This window comes from Carassius gibelio, chromosome A14, assembly GCF_023724105.1.
Source record: "Carassius gibelio isolate Cgi1373 ecotype wild population from Czech Republic chromosome A14, carGib1.2-hapl.c, whole genome shotgun sequence".
Lineage (NCBI taxonomy): Eukaryota > Metazoa > Chordata > Actinopteri > Cypriniformes > Cyprinidae > Carassius > Carassius gibelio.
Window position 1 is genome coordinate 606,820 of NC_068384.1, and position 19,263 is coordinate 626,082.

Consider the following 19,263-nt stretch of genomic DNA (forward strand, 5'->3'; position numbering starts at 1 on the left):
ATTAATCAATGCTGGTGACAACTATTGTTAAACTTTTCAAATATTCCTTTATTGTTTTCCGCAGTGTGGTTGATCTCAGTATGCAGAGATGTGAAGCCATTACATGTTGACTTCTAAGCCTTTGCCATTTTCGTGATCGACCTATGTTCAATATCCTGATTGAGGTTAATCATTACACCTGCTTGCTGAGACAATAACTTTCTCTCAGACAGCAGGCTTTGCCAAGGACTCTGGGGGTCTAATGTTTTTCATGTGGCACATGGCCTCATGGCTTGTGGCATTAAGAATTTTTATTTTTTTTTATACTCATTTTAAAACCACTACAAACATAGTGTTTGAAATGTTGGATTAATCAAATGCTCTATCATATTTCACCTCATTTATTGATTCAATTGAATCATTTTAGCAGGGGGCCGTGAAATAAGAATATTCCCTCATTGTCATAATAACTTTGTGCAGCAGAAGTAGACAGTGTAGGGAAGGACATTGAGAGAGCAGAAGATAGTGAGTAATGGTTTGTCTCACTCAGCACTTAAAGGTTGGATCTCTATTACCATCTGAGATAAAATGTAATTCGCGTCCCTGGGAAAAGTGGATTGTGATATTTAATGGTGGGTCCTGGGACTTGACTTTCTTTCCCAGAGCTCTCTATCTTCCTGCTACATTATTCACAGGGCTGTCAGCAAGCACCTGGCCAACATACAGTACAGCAGCACCTACGTCTGCAGACGCACTGAGGAGTAAAAAATGTACTCGTCTCCAGCAAAGCAAAGCTTTTATTGAGAATGATGGTCCTGCCATGATGGCTTCACAGATGCATTGGGCGATCTTCAAAACTCTAGTGCCCTGAAAGAGTTTGAGAGATTTTTCTTCCATTTTTGATATTTTTTTTCCTGTTTTCATTGATTGCCATTGCAAGTTTTCTCCACATGATCTCAAGAAAGGCTTGTTGGGCTGTTGAGCAACATAATTGGGCAAATGCTGACAAAACACTCATAATTTGTGTGGAGGTTATGGCTGCACACTGTCTTAAACTGAAGTGCTCTAATGTCGCAAAACATCTGTTTATCAGGCTGTTTTAGAGTATGTATCTAATAGCATGCTAATTTTTAAATGAGAACATCTCCTGTGCATTCTACTTACTAATAAGTACAGTACATATGCATACAATTTAAGAATCAAAACCTCTCTATGATGTACAAAAGCACAAAGATGTAGAAAAATGTAATTTCCACATGTTCCAGAAAACTTTGTTGACTGATTATGGTTTTTGTGTTTGTCTGAAATTAGCTCCTATATTTTATGATTAATGTTTTTTTTTTTTTTTTGCCCAACATGAAGTGGATGAAATGCACAAAAAGTAGGCTAATACACAAGAATAAAAGCACCCCCTTTAAGTGGCTGATGGACTATGCCATATAATTACAGTTATTTCACCTCATGGTAACCTGTTCAAGATCTATTTTTACCTGATTCATTGTGACCAGAAATAAGAGGCATTGAACGCTTTTAAGAAGCTTGATGTGTAAGAGAGTCTGTCAGTATTTAAAAGCACTTCCTGTACAGTAAGTCCTGCTTTTTTGTCAGTTTTGTTTTGGTGCTTTGTTTGTTTATTGTACATTTGCATACTCTATAAAACAGAGACAAACTCATCACTTGCTGAGATAGATTAATGCAGTCTGCTGTTATATTTGTGTGCAAAGCTCAGCCATGGTAAAATGAGCAAGTCACACAGCAGAGAGAGGAAAACAAATCCACCATAAAGCAAATTTAATGAAGTCCCAAATGGCAATACCACTGAGTATATCTCTCTGGCTTTAAAGACAAGAAACATCCCACAACACCACAAACTGTCCATCAACGTGTTTCTACGGTAATGCAGCAAGTGAACAGTCCAACTATCTAAAAGGTACTGAACTACCATCCTCAATCTGCACAGTTTAGTACATGATACAGACAGCAATGTGCTGCTATTAGATGGAGCCAACAGCTTCTTGTTATTATTTGTGTAGAACTGAAAGCCCATTCACCTCTACCGTTCACATTCATCACTCATGTAATGACTGAACAGAAGTGGATTTAACACATAAGCTCTGTTACAGCACCTGCTGTTTACCTAGACAGTGATTTAAAGCATCATAGGCCTCCCTAGGCAAAGACTATTTGTGCTGCCTTCCAAGATACCATGTATGGGCCAAAAATAAATAAATAAATACAACTTTAAGAAATGTGCAATGTTTCTTGAGCATGTTAGAGTGATTTCTCAAGGATCTTGTGACACTAGAGACCGAGGCAAAGGCTAATGAAAATTCAGCTTTGCCATTAAATGAAAAAAAATATATATGAATATATGTTAAATAGAGAACAGTTATTTTGACAGAATTATGACTTTTTTTTTTTTGGTTAACTATTCCTTTAAGGAAGCGAAAAACTATACTGACATTGAAAACATGACTGTTAAAGTCTCTTTAGTAGAAAAGTTTCTGCTAATAATATAAAAGGAGTTGCAAATGTAAATTAATTTATACTTCAGATTGTTGATATGTTGCTGCATTTGTTCAAAATCAATTGTTATATTATGGTGGCAGAATTTTGAAGATTTTCATGTTTCAGAATAGCGCGTGCCACCAAGCAAAACAAAAGCATGTCAGTATGCATGTTGCTCAACACAGCATCAAAAAAATATGATTTGTGGTTTTTTGGCGTTTGAACTGCCAAGTTGGGCCTGAGCCCATCATTAGTGCCAAAGATCTGGCAGATACGGTTCCCAATTTCCAGACAACTGTACAGCTGCCTGATTGTTTAACAGACGAAATAATCTATTTGAAGTCTCTAAACAAAGCTCCAAGACCATCTTCAAAGAATTAGACTGACACAATTTGGAAAGAAACCAAAGATACCTGCTCTAATATCCATTTGACACAGGTTTAACCTTATTTGCGTCAAAGCATCTACTACTTTTAGGGATACTGAGGGATACTACTACTGAAGGATAAGTGAAGAAGTAAATAGTTTGGGTAAATGAAACAGCTATGGGTAAAATTAAACTTAAAGTGAACCTTATTTGAACAAGAAGCAGCCATTTCCAATCAGGCGGCATTGAAAGCCAAATTGCAATCAAACAAAATCCAGATGGCATTGTGAGCCACACGCTGGCAAGGATCAAGAATAGGCTGCGGCTAGAGCAGGAAGATCACACCACCATCATTAGTTTGTTATCCAACAGTGTCATCTCGAGATAATGGACATTTATGGATTCGAAATGATGGATGAAAACATTTTCTGAGAGTCGCCTTGCTGCAGCAAACCAAAATTACGTTGTGAATGACGTGAAAATAATGTAATGCTGGTGCCTTCAAGATTTAATGTGATTTAAGGGACTGCTCTGAAGTCGATTCACTGTGGAGTCTTGAAATTGTCTTGGTTTTTTTTAATCCAGGATGAAAGATCCAGCAGGGTGATGAGTGCCACAGAAGACCCATGACCTCTTTATCCGATTCCACTATGAGAGGCACAACAAAAGGATATGGAGAGGGTTATGACCTCCAAATTCCACGATTTATCTCAGTGTCCCATGAAGTGGCCAGTAGAGGCCCTGACCTGCATTCGTTCACCTTACACACAGAATCAAAAATCTATATCTTACAGGAATAAAAGTACCCAAAACACTGAAATGGGGACATTTAAAGCCTGTTGTGTTGTTGGTGATTCAAAATAATAATAAATAAATAGAAAGGAGACCAAGTCTCAAAAGAATGGAAAAGTAGATGAAAATTATAATTAGCACGGAATCAAATATAAATAAATAAACTGTAGCCCTGCATAACATAGAAGGTTTTTAATGGATCGGAACTCTTTATACAATGGGATAAATAAATTCATCTCGCCGTAAATGAGAGTTTGGAGGATTGGTCTTGGCAGGCTGGTTACAGATTCAAGTGGTGAGTGCCAGATTTCACATGCCTGAGTGAGAGTGGGTGAAAGCCTTTATTCGTAAGACAAAAGAGAAAGAATGATAGATTTTGTATAACACCATCAGATGAGTATGAATTATTTTCTCACAACGTAGTGATGGAAGATTTAAAACCTTGAATCTCAACTTATTTGGGGAGGAAGAATGTTTGCACTTGGCAAAGTGAGAGACGATTATTGACATGCTGGATAGACAGTGATGTAGTCACCAAAATATTAATCTGCCCTAAGAACAAAGCGGATGTTCTCACTCTGCAATCACACGCAATCTCATGCAATTCTCCTATTATGCTGCTTTTTTAAAATTTGTAATAAAAGTCTTGGGTGACCCCAGATGTGTAAGTCTCAGCTCAAAATACCCCACAGATCATTTATTATATCAGTTTGAAAATGCATTTATCTATAAATGTAAATTAGCTGCTTCTCCCCACCCCCTTTCCACAATAGGGCTGTGCCTTTACATCTTATACCTCAAATACTCGGCCACAAATCATCTGTTTGGTTTAGATTAGTATGTCGTTCAAGCTGAAATCATGCGTTTTAAAGCAATATCAATTTAAACTTCTAATATAGACTTTTCTGAGCGAACACATCTGAAGCACGCACACAGAAAGTGGCTGCCACATGGTTGTGAGGACTAAACTAAATTATTTTTAATGTCTTATTGCGCTTAAACTGCCACACACACACAAGGTTATGTCAGAAACACACATATGTTGTAAAACAGTCGGTTATGTCTCTGAAGATATAAAGCAGGTAAAAAAATTGCATGTTTATTTTAGATCTGTGTATTAAGTGACTGCAGCATAATATACAGTACCTACTGCTGCCTACGCTGTTATTATGAGCCAAACAATAAAATAAAAACAGAAAAACACTCACTGCTCTGCACAGGGATAACTTCGATAGCTTTAATAAGAAAACATTTCTTACTTAAAGGTTGCTTTAAAATGCTCTGGCAGGACTATAAACATGACAGATTGTGTGCTGCTCACTCGGGGTGGGGTCTTTGCTAATACGGCAGTGTACTGTACTTCAACAGTCATGGGCGGGCCCGTACAATGTAACATTATGTGCATTAGCACATTATTAGGAAAGGCAATTTGCAAAGATTCATTAAAAAACCGTATACTCACTTCTGTTGGTGATGCTGGATAACAAATGATTCACACGAAGAAAGAACACATTTTGGAAGATCGGGTGGCACATTCCCTTCAGAAATAAACGTTATCCATTGTGTCTTCAGCGGCTCAGATGTCGGGAGTAAATGACTGCTGTGTTCATTATTACATCCAACAACAGAACACCTTAATCACTTATAGGAGACATTCTTGTCTACATCTGGAGCTGAAACACAACTGTCAATCAACATATCATTCGAGGGGGCTGTCCGTGTGACATCACAAAGACAGGCATCTGAGATCAGTCCATATTAAAATGTAAGTTTCATTTTCATGACTGGATTTTGAGATTCTGTCAAAGTTTTTTTCTTCGCGGAAATCATATTGCTGTACGTGTCAAAAACCGGGTTGACCGGGCACTCGGTACCACCAGTACTTAAAGAAACCTGGTACAGTCACATTTTCATTTTTTTTTTTGTACCGACTTGGTACCGAAGTACCGGGTCTTTTGACAACATTAATTTGAATAGGAACACAATTAGTCTTTTATGATTGTTTATTTACTGTAGCCTTAATAAAACCTTCAGACCATTATAAAAGTTATAAAAACCAAGTGTTTCCCGATAATGTTACTGCCTCTAAGAATGTATGTGATACTGCTACTACTTTTGAAAAAAAAAATTATACAACTTTTTAAAGAAATAAATCACACAATATTAATAAATATTTAATAGCAAATCCCCTTTATTTACCAAAAAATTAAAATGTGTTTAAATTTCATTAATTAAAAGACAAATTAAATTTGGGTGAAATTTGTTTACATTTTTTCATAATTATATTAATTGTAGAAAAACTTTAAATACAATTTTAAATAAGTATAAAGAATGGCATTGGTTTTATTTTTAGTGATAAAATTTTTTTTTTTTTTTTTTTTTTTTTTTTTTTTTAATATATTTTTTTGTTTTGTTTTGGTACCGAAATTGGTAAAGAGAACCATGGATTTTCACTGGTATCAGTACCGAATACTGAAAATTTGGTACCGTGACAACACTAGTTCAAACTGATGCTCTTGAAGACAGATTCAAATGCTAAAACATACTGTACAACATGTTATAATTGGACACATTTTATTTATTTATTATCATTATTTATTTTATTTTTTTTACAATCTCTCTGTATACAGACTTGATTTTTGTTCTAAACCAATTTAATGCAAAATGTATTTTAATATGAAAATGATTTATTGTTTGTGCTTGAAATGCAATGTTCATTTAATTCTTCTTGTTGTTCTTTCTATTTTATTTTTATTAATTTTTATTGTGCAGTGGAACACAAAAAAAAGTTGCTTGTGTTTTAGGATAAATGCTTTTTTTTTTTTCACTACCCCAGTTCCTTTTTATCAGTATCACAAAATGGCAAAAAAAGAAAAAAGAAAAATGATGGCAACATTTGTCGATTTCATAAAAAACTGCCATCTAGGCACACAGTTGGACAATTAGAAATACCAAAAAAGGTCCAAGTCATTTTCACAAATTGATTCCAAAACAATTTTATATTCATAATTGAGAGCAACACTTTCCAAAAACCCTAAAGCCCAGATAAAGACACCATCCATCTGTGTTGTGGGATACAGAAGAAAAAAAAAAAAAAAAACTTTTAAAGATTCGCACAATTAGGACATCTTTTTTAGGCCATAAAAACCTAATCCTGCTACAGTATAAGCCAAAAAATTGCATTATATACAGCCTTAGACTCAAACCTTTAAGGCGAAGCCCTCTTGGTGAACTGTAGTAAAAAAAGCAGAACAGACCAAGATACAATTTGACACATAGTAATTATCTCTATCAGTCTGTGTGCTGCTTATGAAATAAAGCTACACTGGCACTCTGTGTGACCCACTTCACCTGTATCACTCTGTACTTAGACCATCAGACTAAACTCTCCTGCCACCCAGAGTAATGAAAGCATCAAACATAGGCCTCATCAGCCTTTCTGTTTGAAGTTTGTCTAAAGAAAAAAAAACACCTGTGAAAACTACACTTGAATGACTTGCTGGACATGTTGAGATTGTATGCTTTTCTTGTTGTTGTTGTTTTGTTTTGTTTTTTTCACATTGCAAGAGAGACTCGTTCAATTTCTAAGCTGCCACAGATGGTTGTACACTCCTGGACATTCTGGGCATTGTTATGGAAAAGTGGATATGCATATGGAAAACAAGCTGGCCATGATGTCTGCAATGATCAATCAAGCAAACACCTTGATGTCATAAAGAGAGGCAGGGAAATGTTTGCAGACGTGACAGATGGTTGGTTAAGCATCCTGTCGATGGGTGAGGGATGGCCTACATGAACACACATACCCAAATCTCCTTCTGTCTGCCCCCCTCTGGGGGTGCAAAGAAGTTTTTCCTGGTAGTCTGTTCTCACCAGTCCACATTGCTATAGTTGATACAGACAATGTGCATTAGCAATGGATTCTCCATCAATGTGCTGAATGGAAATGTGGAGCAGATATTACAGTACACAAGGGAAATGTAGTCTCAGTTTTTAAACATCATCATAAGATCAGACATTCCTCCTGATCGTATAATGATGTGTAAGAACTGAGACTGCATCACTCATTGGTCTTATGGGGTGAGAGCATAAACACACAGAGAGCCTATACATATACTCCTCTTGTGTGAAAACACCCACACACACGAGGAAGAGAGAAAGAAAGACAAAAAAAAAAGCTTCACAGGCTCTGAAGATCCTGATAGGGGTCATTTATCCTCTGATAATACCAACCAGGCCAGACAAAGCCAGGGGCAGCTGGGTTTCCAGGCTATTTCAGGGCCAAGCGAAGAGATTCTCTAACTTTTGTTCGTGGTGATGACTTTTGTCACAATGTCTTTCTTGGCCAGACTGTAGAGGCTTCTAACATCCATTACAGGAATACAAATTAGCTCGAGCTCCTTTAAGGGGAAAAAAAGTTCCTTCTAACTTCAAAACTAAACCTGGCTCATACATTAGATCTATTTTGAAGATTTTTTTTCTTCTCTTCTGTATGTGGGAGGTCTTGCTTGAAGCTTCACTTAATAAGTAAGCCTCCAACCTTAATTAATTCCCTTTATAGCTCACTTAAATATGCACACATGTTCACTTAGTCATGAATGTGTAATGTTTCAGCTCAGAGGCTGTCCTTGTCTGATAATAAAGTGTTTTATTCAGAACAAGAAGCTCTTACTTTTTCACTTTTATGTTGTTGGATGAAATTATAATTTTCCACCTTCATAAAAGTTTGTATGAAGTACAAGATCCAAATAATTATCAGGGAGAAACACTTTCACATGAAAATCCAGTTGAAGCTTAGAGAAAGCATAGAATCATACATATTAACAGCGGTAGCAGCGCTGAAATATTGTTTTATTGCCTATATTGAAAGGAGCCTTGTTTGGATGTTCATTGAGCCATTAGGTCTCAGACCGTCCCATATACAAATATATCTAAAAAAAAAACACTCCTTAATTAAAAATGGATCATTTTAAATGATACCAGCAATGAATATGGTTTATAACTAAAATATATTTTAATATATGACTTTCTACAGGGGGTTATGTGAAAAGGAAATTGGAGTTCCTGCTTAAAGGAATAGTCCACCCAAAACTGAAATTTGTATTATTTATACACCCGCAAGTTGTTTTAAACCTGTAAGACTTTATTTATTCTGTGAAATGTGATTTGGATCTCATGTAAAACATCCGACTGAAGATATCTGGAAAAAAGGAGACATGTTTCAAAGAAAGTCATGCAGGTTTGGAATAAGATGAGGGGGAAATGGAGTAAATGATGACACCTTTTATTTATGACACCTTTAAATGCCTTATTTGAGGATGGATTAATTCATTGTGGACAGGAGAGTATTTAATTTCAATTTAATTGGGCATGTGCACATTTCACTTACATACTGGTCAAATACACCATCTAATAAAAAAAATCAAATAATTTCTAATATATGCACGTATTTATATATTTACACACAATTAGCAAAAATTCCCATGCATAAAGCATTAAATAAATATGTTCTATTTACTTATTTATTAATAATATATATGAATAAATATATTATGTTCTCTAAATACTCACATAAAGTATTATGGTAACTTTTCTGTTTTTTTCTCACTATGATGCAATCAAGTGCTGGCTCATATTTACATAGTCAACCTTGCAGATATAAAATTACTTTTATTACTTATACAGGTAGTAAAGGACAGTGAAAATGTCAGAAGCTGACAGAATGTACCGAAAATCATAGCAGATAAAAAAATCTAAGAAAGAGGTCATTGCTGCAAAACGAGTAATGATGATAATATTCTATGAAATATGAATCTGCATATAGCCTATTCTTTTAGTTTATGGCAAACAAAGGCAAAACTACATGATACACGAGGCAGAGAAATATCATTATGTATTATTTTACAGAGAAATAGAGATGGAAGTGTAAAATGTGAGCTCAAAGGATGCTGTTTTAAGTAGTGCTTTTGACCCTGCAGCTAAGCCGCTCTGAGAGCATTACCCACAGCATTGTTACTGCTGCTGATTTCTTTTCAAAGGCGTCGTGCAACACTGTGTATACACCGCAAACAAGCGGTGCAGTGCAATGAAATAAAGCAAGACCATTGCATCAGTGTGGTGTATATTCAGCATAGCTGTGGTGCATTCATCTTTGTTGATGTAATAAGAGTGATCATCAGTGATCAAAAATCAAGAATGTGATATTGTCGATTCATCCACGGTGTTAATGTTAACGCTGTCATCCACAGTGTTAGTGCGTAATTTGCATAAAGAACAAAGAAACTAAGAAACTGCTTTAATGGGTAAAAATAAACACAGACTTAAAAAAATTCAAACTTTGCTTTATATGGGTTGCCAAAGACACGTTTTATAATAATTTACACTCATCCTCAACGATGTCTCTGTGGAAACTCATCCCACACCTTTAAAAGTTCAGCTTAATCGTTACAGTAAATCACACAGTGTCTCACATTTGCATGAATTCTTCGCAGAGAGAGGACTACAGTTTGAGACCCTGGAATATAGACGAATAATTCTGTTTGCGTCAAATCTGTAAAGACATTTGGAACATTTCATTTTTATTCAAATAATTGTGGAATTATGTAACCATTAAAGTTTTAAAGGGTTGCTCAACCCTAAGACCACAAGCTGAGAAACCCTAGAAATATATCAAACACTGACTGTACAAAATCATTGATGAAAAATGCCCTTTTTACATTTTAACCACCAACTGACTAATAAATAATCATAGTCGCTCTGCAGAGTCGTCTATAGCTTTATATAATAATGACTAGTCCCTCTGGAGGAGAATGAATACATAGAGAACAGTGCTATAACACAGCTTATTTTGCATAGCAGACTGGAGAGATTTCGGGAAAGATGGGGAGCGATAGAGAAGCTGAACGACTGTGCAGAGAAACTTGACCTCATTCTCTTAATGGAGTGCTGTGAAGCAGACAGCCGGCGCTCAGCTACATCATTATATTTTGACTCAAACGGACCAAGTCCCAGACCTAATCCACGGCAAAGAAAAAGAAGAAAAATAGCTTTGAATATGCTGGTCAGATACTCCTGCTCACCTGCATGTCTAAATTATACATTTTATAGAACTTCTGCCAGAGTAATTTTTTAAAACACAAGGCTATTTTGTAGCCTTTAATACAAGTTTCCTACACAAGAAACAAATTTAATACGCAGTGGGCTCCAAAGGTTTGAGACTTCCAATAATATTTGTGGTCATAATGAATTATTTTCATTATAAATTTGGCTATACATGCAATAACATATAGCCTTATATCATAGTAAAATCTGAGAACGATACAAGAGCACTTTGCAGAATTCCGATGTTTACATGCAGTGAAACCAACGCTATCTCACAGCAAATTCGTACGTATTTTACGAGGTGGCTTATTCGTACGAATTTGTACGACCTCACTCGTACAATTTTATACGATTTGTCTAAACCCCAGTGACAGTTAGGTTTAGGGGCAGGGTTAGGTGTAGGTAATTCGTAAAAATTCATACGAATTGTGCAACTCGTAAAATACGTACAATTTGGCAACAATCGTATGAATTTGTACGAGTGTGGTCGTACAAATTTTTATGAATAAGTCACCTTGTGAAAAATGTACGAATTGCCGTGAGATTGGGTTGGTGAAACCCATAAAAATATATCCAGATTGAAAGAAATACATCAATTTATTAATTTTGACCTTTTACATATTGTGAAAACCTAGAAGAAGATTGATGTCAATCATGTTAATTTATTTTATCATATAATTCAAATTCTAAAGCTTTTAGTTCCACTTTTAAATGATATTTGATATCCCAGATTTTCAAAGTGTACTCAGACTTTTGCATCCCACTGCTTAAATCTAAATATTAATTGTTAATGGACATAAATAGAGGTATATCACTTGGTTTATCCTTAAGTCACAAATGTGTACATATTCTAAACTATAGTCTAACAAGAGCTTCTCAAGAGTGAATTCTTGCATTATATGTAACATTATATCACACCAAACGAGGAGAAAGCAGCAGTAAATAGTGTCTAATGTGACATACATTGAGTGTGTGCATTTAATATGTGGTTTCCTTTGATCAACGCAGTGAACGCTGAACATGAAACATTACAGATCCTACATTAGATATGTTTAGCCTACAATGAGTAGGATTACACTCATCTATTTTTTCCCTTTTCTTTTTTAAAGCAACATTTTCTGCCACAAATACCCGTATTGTCAAAAATATCCACTGCATGCCATGGCCATTTTAAAACATTTATTTCCTTTGAAAACAAAACCAACTAGATCCTTCACAACAATAAACTTTGTCCAAAACAGTCCAGCATGCTCACTGCAGGAAAAAAGCTAAATATTCATCCTCAGAAAAAAAAAAAAAATCAAATTAAAATACAGATGCTTTGACATGCATGTATTTCATATACAGACAATATGCTTTTTCAAGCGTGCTCCCTAATCCATAAGGCATTAAGGTTTCCAACGCCAATTTGCACTTCAAATCAGTGGACCCCGTATGTTCGTAAGCCCAGCAACACCCTGTGGATCCACACGGATATGACTGACAAAGCCATTTATGATTCGGCACAGGCCCAGAGGAAGTGTCAAGCAGTTCTCTGCACGGTCTGTTCATGTGCTTCAGGAAATGATGTTATTTTCTCTGAAATGCCTATAACTCCTACCATGCCCCTTAGGCTGCAAACATAACCAGTCGATCCATTAATACTCTCACTTCAACCAGTTGTCGGCTACCAATTGTTAGCTTTAACCAATTACATCCTTGCCCTTGAGTAACTCATGGTGACTTTGCCTTGTCTTGCTCAGGGGTATTTTCCTACTTTTCCTGTTTTTTTGTCACCAACATTTACTATCGGGGAGTTGTGCTCAATGTAAGGTTACAATTCAGAATAAAACACAGGCGAACTTACCGTTCTCCTGATCTGATTTGTTGTCCTGCTCTGTGTCTGTGAGTGTTAAAGCAGAGTTGGATCGGCTGGACAGCTGCGAGTCCCGTCCGTGTACCTTAACCCATAGCATGGCGCAGTCAGGAGAAATGCCCCCTGCGCTGTGTATTTGGTCTGCTCCGCTGAGCTGTGTATGATGAGAGAGTCCGGTCTCAGCGCAGAAGCTCAGACCACGGCGAGGAACAGGGCCGCATATCCCAAGCTGTCTGAGTGACAGACCCTGGCCTGCAAAATTCAAAGTGCATACTTAATACAGGGAGTGTAAGCATAAAAAATAGAAAATAATTGAACTTGCTGAAAAACAGCAAAACACACAGTATTTAATTATTGAAACTTGCATTCAAACTCTTGCAGTACATACACTTTTATATTAAAATATTAAAATCATTTAAATAAAGATGTAGCCACAACTACAGCAGTTTTATGTTCAGTTTTATGTTCCCAAGTACGTTTGTTAATTTATGTGGTGACTATTCTTTCTTACCAGGGAATTAATATATATATCTCTCTTTTTTTCAGAAAATCTATGTTTTACATTTGTGTTTTTGTTCTCCCCACCAAAACATAGATTTATTTGACGAAGGAAATTATTTAAGATAAAATAAGTACAACTACAAAAAATACAAAACAAATCCAAAAAATGATGAAAAAAATAAAAATATTAAAATAACCTTTTTTGTGTGTTGCACATTTTAATTGATTTTTTGGTTTGTTTTTTTATTGCTACCTTTTCATTGAGAAAAATGGATTTTGATAATAGTGAATACTCAATTCAAAGTGGCCCTTGTACAAAAGAATAACATCACAAATGGAATTAATCTTATCAATGGATTTTTACTCAGGATACAACGTGACAAACCAAGCAAAACTAATAAACGGTAACATTCAGACAGTTTTGGCAGAATGAAATCTAAAACTGATTTCCTAATTACGGGCACATTTCGAGATAACAAATTATATTTAGTCAGAGTTGAGGAGTCTGTTTTAATGGTTTGTTTTAACGCTCCATGGAAAATATACTTTCTTTTTGTTTCATTGACATTTCTGTTATATTGTTTTCATACTTTCATTAACATTGATGTTAATAAAAAAAAATATGAAGAAACAAAATTATACCTACTTAAATCCAATAAAATATAAAAAAGTGCAAAAAGAGGATAAAAAATGCCTGGTCTGATTATATGTTTATTAAATGGAAAACATTTTAATTTATTTATTGCACACTTTTAACTTATTTTATAATTTATTGATATTCGATTCTTAACAGTGAGCATTAATTGTTGTATAAGCTTATTTAACTTACTTAATAAATTACATTTTCTTATTTATTGACCTTCTTTTCTTTTTCAGCAGGTGAATCTGTTCATCTGAATCTGAATGTGGGGAAGCTCTACCTCTTCCAACACAAGTACACAGTACAAAATAGAAACGGTTCCACTTCATATTAAATTCACCTCGAGACTCGCCACACCTCTACTTCCTTCAGCGCTGCTTTTAAAACCATATTCTTGTAGCAGCAAGCATACGCTGAGTGCTTTATGACTAAAAGCTCAAAGAGTAGGTGACACATGAAAATGAATACACCGGAATTTAAATTATGAGTACACTCATAGATACTAAACAAAATAACTCAACACAAGTGCTGACATTAATTACCACATGAGGGCATTATCTGAAATACACATTTTGAAATACTGCAAACTGTGGAAGCCAATGCAAGGCAAACTGCCACGATCTCGCCAGGCTGTGATTAAAATAAAATGACGGAACATTTGTATCATGAATACAGGCAAGATTTCTCTCCGTCTGCTTTTGTGCCGATCAGGCACAAACACGGCTGCTAATTAAAGCCATCCCCTAAGTGTAACAGCCTACGGTTATGGAGCGCACTATAAAGCACAATTAACCAACTAAGTGTATTTCTAATGAAATTAAATTTGAATGAGCAGTATCCTACCCTTCCACTTAAAAAGTGTCTCATCATGACAAACCATCAAATATTTATGAAATCGTTTGAATAGTTTGTGCATAATCAGCAAATGAGTGTCTGGTGGGCTTTGTTAAATATCAAAATGAAATGAAAATGAAGGTGTCCAACCTGAATACAGCTGTCTGACAAAAGTGTTCTGTGCTGATTTCAAGTACTTTAATTTAGACTGCCTCAGTAACAGGCTGAAATGATGTCTGCAACTTAGTCAATTAAACTAATTAAAATGTCATTAAAGGGTTAACATTTCTAGATATTCAGTGCTATGAAAAAAAAACTCCATTATTATGGCTTGGTCTACAGTATATAAAAGGTATTCAAGATATTGAATAAATCAGAAGTAGGTGTTGGATCACAGTGCAATATAGTGGTTAAATTGATCAGACTATTATTGATTTGGAAAAAATTGTTAATTAAAACAATTAAATGGTCTTCAGTGTAGTTCCTTTAAAAGTTATAAAGAATAACCTTCCCATGTTATCTTGTATATACAGTAGATGCTTAAAAAAAAGAATACAAACAAATCTAAAACATTTAATTATTATTATTATTTATTTATTTATTTTATTTTTATTTATTTTTTATCCAGGATTAAAAGCATCCATATATGGTAAAAATTTAGCAAACTTAGTAATATTAAAGTTCTTGTTTTATTGTAGAAATAATGCCTGTACACATTGAATGTGTTAATTGAATAGCAATTAGAAAAAATCAGCTTGCTTTAATATATTTAAAAATATGTATTATTATTATTATCATAATTATTATTATTTTTTATAATGGATTTGTAAATGTGTGTGTGTGTGTGTGTGTGTGTTTTATTGTATATCCAATTAAGGCAAACTTTATGAAATAATCTTTGGCAAAAAAATTTGCTGTAAAACAATCTTGGTCTTCTCTTTATTGTTTTGTAAAGGACAAGGGATTTGTTTTCTGAATAAGACTGAATTAAATCTAAAGATGTAAAGTATGCTCCACTGTGCACTGGACTTATTTAATTTAGAAAGATATAGTTTGATTACAGTATAAAATCCTGCCTGCTGAAAATAAATGACAGAAAATCATTTATATACCATAAAATACCATAGATTTTCTAGATCTATGTATATGCAGTTTATTGCTGTACTACTGCATTTCTTTTTTCTATGTTTTGCTTTCAGCATTTCAAATGTCTGTTTTTCTTTTCCTTTTTTAAAAAAATATAACATGTGCAAGCTTGAAGGAATCCAGAATCTCCTGTCCATATGGGGAATGTTAAAGAGCACTTACCTGGAGCTCTGTATTCCTCGGTGTCCCTTGGCACCATGTCTGGCATGCGGTGTCCATAAAGCCCCTGGGTGGATGGGTGTTGATCAAAGGCCTTCAGTGTCTCACTGGAGCTATAAGACTTCTGAGTAAGGACAGAGGATGAGCCAATGTGACGGCGGTTGCCGGGACCCTCCCTGTATTCCTCCCCCTCCTCTCTGTCTCCTTCCCTCTCGCAATCTCTCCCTCGTTCTCTCCTGCTCCGAGAGGGAGAGCAGTAAGGCCGACGCTCCTTCACCTCCATGCTACATTCATGCTGTGTTCCTCCTCTTCTATGCTTCCCTCTTGCTGCTGTCTGTTCTAGTTTGCTTCTTTCCAGCCGTCCGTCTGTCTCTGCTCCTCTTTCTCCACTCTAATCTCCACTCCCACCTGCTAAGAGACGCAAAGAAACACTGCTTAGTGAGAGAAAGAAACAGGTAAAGAAGGAAACAAAAGAAAGAAAGAGAAGACAAGCGGGATGCTAAAACAAAGATTTAGCAAGATGTCGCTCCTGGGTAGTTCACCATGTGTCTTATACAGCCTTTAAAGAACAATTAGTCACTAAGATAAAGTAAGACGGGGAGCAGCGACTGGCATTTTTCTGATAACAGTGTTCAGTCTCTCAAGGGTTGTAAATACCTACATTTTTGCATTTACATTCACAATATTTATCTAACAAGCACATTATGAAACATAATTAAATAATAAGAAATGTATTTAACATGAAATAGATTATAAAAAATATTATTATATTATCTTGTATTATATGTTAAGTATTGTATTATATTATAGGTGTAAAGAGTACAGAAATGTATAATATAAAATAAATAAGTAGTGTGTGTGTGTGTGTTCATGAAATAATATTTTGGAATTAACAGTTTTTTTATATACAATTAAAGTCAATAGGGTCCAAAATTAATTAAATTATTAAATTATATAATTATTATATTTAGCATTTAATTATTTACATAATACATAAAAAACACTTGACTTAAAAATAACTACTATTATCTTCTACTGTGTTCCACAGAAGAAAGTCATATTAGAAGGCTAAATAAAGACAAATGAATGATGTAAATGATGAAAAACTGATAATGTATTGATGTAAACAATGACCAATTAAAAAAAAAAAAAATCTTGCTTTCATTGCACTGGCTTTGTCATTAGATATCCAAATATACTTGTAAGTCTTTAGTAGGTTTCCTGGGAGGTTTGTGCCAAAACTTCGATAGAGATAGAGAATTGGATGAGTTTTACTGGTATGTAAGTTTAAGGATATTCCAGGGCTTCTTTTTGAGTGCTGTCTATCTTATCTAGTGGAACAGTCAACACACAGACAGACACAAGTGCAGAACATATTTGCTGAGACCCCACTGTCAGTTTAAAACAGTATAAAGAGGATAAGAGAAACAATGAGGATAAAAAAACACTGTAGTAGGAAATAGAGGAGACTAGGTCAGCATTACTGCAAACGACCACAGTAATGGGATACGACTGGGCTAAAATAAATGATGCGCTATTATCAAAATGTTTCTGTCAGAAAGAGAGAGTGAGCTAGAGTTTATTAGACAGTATTTCAGTGAAATAAATTAAATGTAGTTCTCTTTAAAGCACTGGTCATTTTATCCTCTTGTGTGAGTGCGATGTTGCACAGAGACACAGTGAGCTGACTGAACACAGCAGCAGAAACCCTCTATCTTTCATTGCATTTGGACAGCACCCACTGAGCTATCCCAGGGTAACACGGCCCCCGTATTCGGATCAATTTAGATTAGCCAGCAAGGGAGGATCAGACATACTAGTCTAGCCTTAAATGTCCTTAAAACTGGTCTTAGAGTATAAGATTATCAACAGATTAATTTCCAAAGACAAAAAGAACGATGGCTGTTTAGTGAGCAATCAAATGCACTGAAATAAATACAAAAATACAAGTATGCGCGCTTCCAGATTTAGCACTGCAGATTAAAGAGCGTCAGTGGATGAATGTCACAGTTTTGCATTGCTTTGAAAACAAAATGGCATAGCCTAGATTTATGCTTTCAGGTTGAAAATAAAACTTATATAGTACAGTTTGTGATCTAAAATGGTAATTGTGTTTTAACAGTTGTCAACCATGTCGGTACACAATGGTCTGTCAGAACATATTTATATAACACATTTTTATTTTTATTTTGGTCGCACATGCGACCTGCGGCCACTTATGTGCACCCGTCTATAACCATTGCACTCGCGTCTTTCACAAAATGTGTGACTGGCTTTCCACCCTTTGTATTAAACTGTGCATGCATGCATGATGCTGTTTTGTTTATAGTTGTTTAGGCAACTTAACTATAATTGGTTAATAAACATTATTTTAAATATTCACTTCACAGTCATGTATTCTTATGCTTTGAATAAACTTGCATTAGTAATATTTTGCTCGATGCGCCCTCTTGTGGCCTCAGGAGAGAAGCCAAAAGCTTTTCTTCATCCTTTACGGAAATTATGCATTTTATATTCGAATATAATTCGATATATACAAATAATATTTAAGTACAAAATTCGAATAGTTTTTCAGCCATTTTGACAGCCCTAATCTGCACTCTTAAAAATAATAGTTAAGTAAATGAGGACAGATATTTCATTTTTGACTGGAATTTTTAAATCCCTTTAATGACATTTCAAAGTTCAGGACTGAGTTTTAAATATATAAAATAATAATAAAGAACAAAGTGTATCATAAATGAACAAAAAAATCTAAAATGAATACAAAAAAAATCTAAAATACATTCAGGTTATATATATATATATATATATATATATATATATATATATATATATATATATATATATATATATATATATATATATATATATATATATTATACACCAATTAGATATATCCCTGCATAAATATGTTGCCTATTTACATTAAAATCAGTGCTGTCCATTAAAATATGATTAAACATATTTGGAGTTTGACATGGAAGGCATAAAATAATGAGGAGAACTAATCACATAATTAACAGAGCAGGTGAACTGAACCAGAGGGAACAAACTAGGAAATCAAAATGGAAATCTGGAAAGCTATATGTGATGTTTGTCCACATCTAATGGATTCTCAATACCTGAGAATGCTGCCAGATCATCATCATGACTCTGGAGCAATGCAGTCACCCATGGTTAAATAAATTGGTGACAACCTTCATGACCCATCATTCTTACCTGAAGCACATTGGGTATTATGCGGATGGTGTGAGAGCGTGGGTCTGATGGCTGAAAGTGCACATCCACAGCAAGTCCCTTTGTTCAGTAATTACATTTCATTGGGTCTAGCTACTGATATCGGATTTCACCTCTGACCCCAACCTCCATAAATAATGA

At 34.9% G+C, this 19,263-nt stretch overlaps 1 protein-coding gene across 1 annotated transcript in view; it reads right to left on the reverse strand.

Moving 5' to 3' along the window:
- The window catches only part of LOC128027581 (teneurin-3-like), a 110,408-nt gene that overhangs the window by 82,443 nt on the left and 8,702 nt on the right, over positions 1-19,263 (reverse strand). The window contains exons 2-3 of the mRNA XM_052615321.1: positions 15,886-16,293; positions 12,594-12,854 (exon numbers count right to left, since the gene is read on the reverse strand). Of these exons, the coding sequence (XP_052471281.1) occupies positions 12,594-12,854; positions 15,886-16,165 (541 nt within the window). The 5' untranslated portion in view covers positions 16,166-16,293. The remainder of the gene's footprint in view (positions 1-12,593; positions 12,855-15,885; positions 16,294-19,263) is intronic.